The 8948-nt window shown below is 41.4% G+C and overlaps 1 protein-coding gene across 1 annotated transcript; it reads right to left on the bottom strand.

Annotated features, from left to right (window-relative positions):
• Positions 1–6541: 6541 nt before the first annotated feature.
• LOC120226639 (cationic amino acid transporter 3-like) lies at positions 6542–8521 on the bottom strand. Its single transcript, XM_039224815.1, is given in 1 exon segment — positions 6542–8521. A coding segment is annotated over 1 exon segment (1980 nt).
• Positions 8522–8948: the final 427 nt, after the last annotated feature.

Below are 8948 nucleotides of genomic sequence, written 5' to 3'. Positions count from 1 at the left end.
CTCTTTCTCACAGAACATTCTCTAGGACTCCAGATGTGGGTGGCCTCCCTGCCTTCTATGCTGTCTTGTCAGTTCTTGAGGTTTGGTCCTCCCCCTCCCCAGTCCATCTATTGGGAGACACTGGAAATTCTGGAAGGGCACTACAGGTTCCGTTTGACTTGGTATCAATGTGTCTGGAGTATTCTGTAATAAGAGAAGTGAGGAGAGGCAGGAGGCCCACTGGAGGTGCTTTGCGGGAGGCAGGTGGGGTGTGAACACAGAAAGCCCGTAAATTTTGCCTCTGCATCCTGGGCAAGAAGTGTCCATAGGCTCCTTGCACCCCTCACATAGGAACACACGGGCAACCAGTCTAGGGAAGAGATGTGGCAGGTCTTCAAATATAGGAAAGGGACCAGAAATTATGTGTGTCCCTCTTTCATCCCCTCATGGCACCTATAAACCTTCTTGTACATAGGAAGCTCTCAATAGTCACTGGGCTTTATTTCACCAGGTCTCCCAAAATAAGTGCCTAAAGCAGTGGAATCCAGTCTCTTTCAATGTTCCCTCCCCATCCTTGCTCACTCACCCCCAGCAATTAGTATCTGCTGGCAGAACAGTTTCCCCAGTCAAACTTTCAACCACCCCAGTGACCATGGGTTCCCAGCTAAAATCCCAGTCAATTCCCTCCTCATCCTTCCTTTACTTGGTGCCTCTCCCCTTGCTCACTCAATGCAACTTGTCCCCCTGGCCATCTCCCCAGAGTCAGGAAGTCACTAATGAGCTCTGAGTAGTAGAAGGGGAGTGCCAAGGGCAGCTTGGTGTGTGGGAGGGATTCCAGAGCTAGCAGATAAGAAGTCCTGTCAGCATTTTTCAAATATGCCTTTTCCCTCCATCATCCATATTTCTAACCTCCTGGCTCCTGCCAACCTATCTCACTGACAAGGCTGATGGACTGAGTTCATCTGCAAATTTGCAGAAGCCTAAATGAATAATGCCTGGTCTGCTCCAGGTCTATTTTCTCCAGGAATGTCATTAGCCCCTACTGTCTGTCTTTGAAAACTCTCAAGTAGTTTTCAAGGGTATCTAAGGTTGTAGATGGAACCCAAGGAGAAAGAGAAATTGCTCTTTTGGGTCCATATCTTGATCTCAGCCCTTGTCTCCACTGCACATCCCCAAAAGCAGAACTTAAAATATCAGGTAATAGCAAAGAGAGTGAAATTTCAAGAAGACTCCCAGGCTTAGGAGGTCATGAGTGCCTCCAGAAAGCAGGTGAGATGGCAAAAAAGATGAGGTAGAAGAAGAAAACATCATTTCTCCTGAAATATGCAATTTCCACCAGCGGGTGTGGGGGATTACTACCCTATAGGCTTGAGCAGAACCTTGTCAGCAGTGACCTAGGATGGGATCTAGGGCCAAAGAAGATGGCAGATAATGGCTTTCCCTGCAGAGCTGGCCCTGGGTCCTGGGGCTGCCCAGGGTAGGGGTCTTTGGCTCCATCAAGAGCCCATGAATTTCTGAATTCAGGAAACTCCTCTTAGAGTCCTTTCCAGTGGCATCCCTTAATCCCTTTGGCTCCTGAAATGCCATCACCCACTCCAGTCACCTTCCCTTTTCTGGTTCCCAGCACTGGAGCTACTGGCACAGAAGGGCTGTAGCTTTTTGGTGTAATACAAAATGTTTTTTAAACAGCTCTTCTTCAAAATGTGACCCATACAATAATGACCTCACCTGAACCAAACTACGAATTGGTTGAACTTCTGTCTCCCAAGTCTAATGATGAAATGCAAATTTCCTTTCGGTTTTAGCTTGATGTGTTTGAGTTGGCAAGTTCAATGTGAATTATTGTTGCTACCAAATATGATTCAATTGAAAATCATTTTGACAGCTTGAATTCTAAAGTAACCCTGAAAATATTTTCAACACTAAAAAGGAGAAATTTCCTTAAACTTTCATATAAATCTATCTAAGGTTAATGTTAACTAAAAAAAATTAATGGGTAAGATGATGCAGTATTTGCAGTATTAATTGAAACACCATATTTTTTTCTTTTTAAAACATAAAATTCTTTGATACAACCTATTTCTAATATCAATATTTTATATTGACTAATATAAATTATTCACATCCATTTGATACCATAATTTAGTTTTCTTTTTCTTTTGCAAGAAAACGTACTTTATTTTCTTAACACCTTCATTTTATGGGAACTACAAAGGATTTCAATAAACAAAAAGTATAAATACAAAGTGTTGTTCCTTTCTTTTCCCTTAGTATAATAACTATCTGTGATAAATATTTTATTTATTTATCAGAAAACAATCTGAATTTTTCTTATCTTCAGTGTAACTGATGTTAACATGTTGCCTTACACACTAAAATGGAAATTAGTTAAACATCAAGATAATTAAACAATAATTTTATTAATGGCCTTTCCCCATTTCCTCTGGGAGCTTGAGTTCCAATCTGTTCTTCACTTTGTTTCCCTAACAGGGAAATCCCTTTCATAATATACAGGAAGATCTTGACCCTGGAAAATGAATGAAAGATATTTAGTGGCCTTCCAGGCAGTCTCATGATCCACTAATTACCAATTTATTCGGGACATTTACATTGAGCACTCATTACTAACTGGAGACTGGGGATACAGAAGGCAGCTAGTAATAATCCTTGAGATTAAGGAGTTTATGGGTTGGAGATGGGGGACAGGTTGATATAATTCTAAATTCAGGGAATGACAAGGTGCTATTGGAACATGTAGAGAGGACACCTAGCTCAGTCTTAAGGACATTCAATAAAGATTCTTAGGGAAGGTGATGGCTTGTTGAAACCAAAGATCAGTGAAGATTTAGCTAGGTGACATTAGTTGCAGGAAGAGCTTCATAGAAAAAGTTATGTGCATGTTCAGTTAAGAAAAAACATACCATATCCTGGGTTCTGCCGGTGTGGTTCAATTTAATTAGAGCACAGTGTGAGTGAGATCGTGTGAAAATAAGAAGCTCCAGAAGTGAAAAAGATTAGATTCCAATGGGGTTAAAGTACTAGTTCCTCCTCCTGCAAATGGTTTGTTTGGTTTTCTAAGCTAGCAATGGGAATTAGAATCACTATGGAATTGCCTACCATTTAGTTTATTAAATCAAAGCACAATAATTATTAGGATATCAGTATATATCAGTAATTACATGGTAGGTTTTCCCACTTATATAGAATGGTTATTTACAGAATTTGGAGAATTAAATGGGGATTGTAATTACCAGTTTTAGAGTGAGCCATTTAGAAATATTGTACCTTCTTAATATTATAATGCAACCCCAAAGGAAAATATGAGACAGTAAAGGCAATAGTAAATAGCAAAATAATGAAAAATAGTGAATAGTGTAATAATGAGAATATAGTAAAAAACATTTTTTAAAAAATTAGCCATTTATCAAAACAAATGAACATCACTAAAAGGTATTAGCAGTAAAATTGAGATTGGAAAAAAATTTTTTTTAATTTTTTTATATTTAATTTTTTTATTGTGTGATTTCAATTCTTAATTATTATTATTATTTTTTTTTACAAATAGTTTATCGTCAAATTAGTTTCCACTAACACTCAGTGCTCATCCCCACAGGTGCCCTCCTCCATGCCCATCCCTCCTCCCCCCCACATTCATCAGTCCTCAGTTTTTGTCAGCATTCAAGAGTCTCTCATGGTTTACCTCTCTCCCTCTCCCCCGCTATTTTCCCCCTTCCTCTCCCCCATGATCCTCCATTAAGTTCCTCCTAATCCTCCTATATGTGCAAACATATGATATTTGTCCTTCTCTGCCTGACTTATTTCGCTCAGCATAACACCCTCAAGGTCCATCCATGTTGCTACACATGGCCAGATTTCATTCTTTCTCATTGCCATGTAATATTCCTTGGTATAGATAAACCACATCTTCTTGATCCATTCATCTGTTGATGGACACTTAGGCTTTTTCCATGTTTTAGCTATTGTGGAGAGTGCTGCTATGAACATTGGCGTACATGTGCTCCTATGCATCAGCATTTCTGTATCCCTTGGGTCAATTCCTAGCAGTGCTATTGCTGGGTCATAGGTAGTTCTATTGTTAATTTCCTAAGGAAACTCCACAGTGTTTTCCAGAGGGGCTGTACCAGTTTACATTCCCACCAACAGTGTAGGAGGGTGCCGGTTTCTCCACATCCTCGTCAGCATCTAGAGTTCTCTGATTTGCTCATTTTAGCCACTCTGACTGGCGTGAGGTGGTATCTCAGTGTGGTTTTGATTTGTATTTCCCTGATGAGGAAGGATGCTGAGCATTGTTTCATGTGTCTGTTGGCCATCTGGGTGTCCTCTTTGGAGAATTGTCTGTTCATATCTTCTGCCCATTTCTTTACTGGGTTGTTTGGTAAGTTCCTTATAGATTTTGCATATTCAACCTTTATCTGATATGTCATTTGCAACTATCTTTTCCCATTCAGTCGGTTGCCTATTAGTTTTATAGGCAACTAATATAGCCTATTAGTGGGTTGTTTCCTTTGCTGTGCAGAAGCTATTTATCTTGATGAGGTCCCAACAGTTTATTTTTGCTCTTGATTCTTTTGCTTTTGGGGATGTGTCAAGTAAGAAATTGCTGCGGTGGAGGTCAAGGAGGTTGTTTCCTGCTTTCTCCTCTAGGGTTTTGATGGTTTCTTGTCTCATGTTCAGGTCCTTTATCCATTTTGAGTTTACTTTTGTGTCGGGTGTGAGAAAATGATCTATTTTCATTCTTCAGAAGACAATTTTAAAGGAGTAGCACAGCGCTAGCCTGAAAGGAAGAGAATTTCCTGTGCCCCCCCCATATGTGTGTGTGTGTGTGAATTCAATTTAACATGAATTTATTAAATACTCATTATGTGCCTGGCCCCTATGCAGATGCTCTGGGGGGTGAACAAGATACACTCCTTACATATAGTCTATAATCAGGAAACAAAATTTAAAAAACACAAAAATATACAGATAACTTTAGTATTTCTTTATTTCAGCCTTATTGAGGTATACTTTCCATATAAAATTGAAAGATATTTAAAGTATACATTGTGATGATTTGATATACATATACACTGTGAAACGATTCACTAATTTCCACACTATGAAAGAATTAACCATGATATTTTAATCTAAATCTTTCATTTAAGGAAGGTAAGTGATGGAGTGGCTCAATTGGTTAAGCATGCGAGTTAAGCTTAGGTCATAATCTTGCGGGTTTGTGAGTTCAAGCCTCAAGTTGAGCTCTGTGCTGACAGCACAGACCTGGAGCCTGCTTTGGATTCTTTGTCTCCCTGTCTCTCTGCCCCTTCCCTGCTCATTCTCTCTCTCTCTCTCTCTCTTTCTCTCTCTCTCAAAAATAAACATTACAAAAGAAAGAGAAAGAGAGAGAGAGGGAGGGATGGAGGAAGGGACGGAGGGAGGGAGGGAGTGAAGGAAGGAAGGAAGGAAGGAAGGAAGAGATAAAAGGTCACTTTCATTTTATCTCCTTTCAATTTACCTGCGGAGGGCCTTCAGCCAGAGCTTTGGCTTTCAAAGTGGGGCCCTAGACCAGTAGCCTCAGCCTTACCTGGGAACTTGATTAAAGGACAAGCTCTGGGGCCCACCCAGAGTTACTGAATTCCAAATGCTTGGGATAGGGCTCAGCAATATGTGTTTCCACAAGCCCTCCAGATGAGGTGGCACTCAAAGTTTGAGCACCAATGAGCAGAGTACTAACCCTGTCCTTTCTACACCCACCCCTTACTGTGATATTAATTAGTGAGTTGAAGAGAAATGCCCACTTTAAGATCTTCTAGGTTTTGGGGGGATTCCTGTTTTTATCCAGAACCAAACTTCCTATAGGACACATGCATTCCAACTTGCTCATACATGAGAAAATTTAATAAAAGGGAGACTTGCTCCAGTGATGGGAGCAGGGGGTGCTCAGCACAACCTGTGATGATGAGTAAGTCTATATAATTTAGTGATGTGAGATTGGTAAGCCAATTAGGCTGCAGCTCTAAAGCTGATGGTTTAATCATATGTCTCTGTGTCTTGATTATTAATTTGTTCCAAACATAGGAGAGGGAAATGGGGTGTTATTTATTGAACATTTGTAGCTTCAACAATGGGTCGTAATGAAAAGTGGGCAAGATGCAGTTTCAGACTGCATTCAGTAGAGAGACATAGGTGAGGAAATAACAAGAGAGAATAACCAAAAATCTTAGATTCTTTTAAGTAAATGGAAATTTAGAAATGATCAATTTTGACCTCTCATGTTACAGATAAATAAGCAGAGCACTCAACTACTGGATATTTATCCAAAGAAAGCAAAAACACCTTTTCTAGTTTATTTTAATATTTTTTTAAAGCCAGTAAGCAGCTGCAGATACAACTGAAAATGAAACACGTAAAAAAAAGGAAGGAAAGTAAAAACATATGCTTTGCTCCACAACTCTATTAGTGTTCCCCAACCAACATGCCATGGGACGACTAGCTTTCCCTGTGCTAAAAAGTACTCTCCATTATTGTGCAGTGACCCGGACTCCATTCAGGCGTGATGATGTCAAACCAAATATGTACTGGCACTGCTGAGTTCAAGGTCCACAGTTTGGGTCTTAATTTAAGAGGGGTTGGAGACTGGGCTCTGCTGGATCCCATAACTGAAGTAGATAGCAAACCCAATCAGCATCCAGACACCAACTGGGATCCAGGTGCCAGCTGTCATCTGCATCATCAGGTAAACATTCACAAAGATACTCAGTAGTGGGAGGAGATGCAGAGCAGGGACTTTAAAGGGAAGGGGACTGGAGCTCTGTGGCTGTCTCCAGATGACCCCAGTGAGCCCAGTGATGAGCACCAGGAGCACCACAACCACTGAAATCCACACTGGGTCCCCAGAAAGCAGAACTGGTGACTGGGTCAGCACTAGGCACAGAAGTGTGAGCAGCAGAGCAAGTAGTGAGGAGGAAACATAGACAACCCGGCCAGAGAGTGGAGTGGGAATGGAACTGCCTGGAAAAAGTAGTCTCTGTAGAGTCAGATTCTCTGCTGCAGGTCTATTCTCTTCTTGCACCTCTGCTTCATTTCCCTCATTCTGCATATCAGGCTGATACCTGATGATAAGAACACAAAAAGCCACCTGGGAGTAAGCTAGCCGGGTCCCAATTGACATGAGGTCCAGAAGATCAGTGAGTCCAAAAAAGAATGCCATGATTGCTGCTATAATGCCAAAGATCACAGTGGCCACAATCTGGGTGTATGTGTGTGAATGGATTCTGGCAAGAAGAGGGAACAGGAGGCCATGCTTTGCCATAATGTATATCAACTGACGTATGGGGAACATATAGCCCAAGAGGCTGGCAGAAAGACTACAGAAAAATCCAAAAGCTACAACATAGTAGGCAGGGGCCCAGCCAATATGGAGAAATGCCTCAGGCAAGGTGCTCCCAGGTTGAAGCTTGTAGTAAGGCACCATAAGTGTAAGTGCTGAAGAGACACCAAAATACATCAAAGTGCTGATGAAGAGTGAAATTACAATGCCCATAGGGATGGAATGTTGGGGGTTCTGGGCTTCTTGAGCTCTGGTAACAATGTTTTCAAAACCTATAAATGCATACAGACAGGTAGCTGCTCCACGGAGAATCCCCTCAAAGCCAAAAGGCACAAATCCTCCAGAGCCCAGAGGCCCCAAGCTAGAGGTGTCATTGAGTCCAGCCTTTATGTAGTCCTCTTCTGTGAGTTTCCAGTTGTGCAGGTCTCCTTTAATGAAACCAGAGATGATGACAAAACTGAGAACTAAAAGGCTCACCAATGTGACTACTTTGGTAAACAGTCCTGACTCCCTAGCCCTCAGAGTCAGCAATCCGATGAGCAACAACACAAGGCCCACAACAAAGAAGCCTAGAATTTCTGCAAGGACCTGAGGAACATGCAGTAAGATGCTTCCACTCAGGGTCTGAGAGATCTGGTTCCCAAACAGGTTGTCAAAAGCTAAGCTCCAGGCAAAGACCACAATGGCTGTACCAGCAACATAGGAAAAGATGAGGTTCCAGCCAGTGATGAAAGCCCAGATTTCACCTATAGTGACATAGCTGTAGAGATATGCAGAGCCAGAATAGGGAACACGGGCACCAAACTCTGCATAGCACAGCCCTGTCAGAACAGAAGTTAGACTGGCCACCAAAAAACAGATCACAATGGATGGTCCTGCTTTATCTCTAGCCACTTCACCAGCTATGACATAGATAACTGCACCCACTGTAGAGCACACACCTAGGGCCACTAAACCCAGAGTGTTCAGTCTTCCACGTAGGTCATCCTCATCCACCAAATGTTCCAGTTTATATCTGCGTACCAGCTTTTGACCAAATCTGCAAAGTACCATGACACAGCTGGAGTTGAAGATTCTAGGATCAGAGAGCTGCAGCAAGTGCCGGGAGCCGAGAGTCTGGAATTGGGTTCGCTGAGTCTCAGTTAGGCCAAGTTGGGTTGTCACTGCTGAGTTCCTTTGCTCAGGCTTGAAAGCTGATGCTTCATATTTCATCTTATATGTGCTATCCTTCCATAATGCCTAAGTAAACAATAAATATTTACTGAACAATGGTGTTCAACCAACACTAAGAAGTCTCAGGTTACCTGCTGCAGCCCAAATGTCACAGAAACTGACACCAAAGGACATCAAAGAAAAATAAACTTTGCTTTGCCCCAGAAAAGTGACAAGTACTTCCCAACATTCTGCATTTTAATGAACTACATGACATAATGCAATTTGGGTACATCTCATGTAGCTTCATATACTAATTAAGCTATAAGACACAAGAGGGCATGAATTTATGGTGCAACAATTCATATGTGTGATGTTTGTGCCGTGCTTGAGCATGAATTATGACACATTAATTCATTGACTAGAGGGCCTGATTGCAATTACAGAACTATTTTTTTAAATATCATATGAGTTTAAATTACAAATA

The sequence above is a fragment of the Hyaena hyaena genome, unplaced genomic scaffold (assembly GCF_003009895.1).
Source record: "Hyaena hyaena isolate Hyena2069 unplaced genomic scaffold, ASM300989v1 scaffold_1777, whole genome shotgun sequence".
NCBI lineage: Eukaryota > Metazoa > Chordata > Mammalia > Carnivora > Hyaenidae > Hyaena > Hyaena hyaena.
Note: the sequence above shows the minus strand (reverse complement) of the source record. Positions and strands in the feature narration are given on the sequence as shown.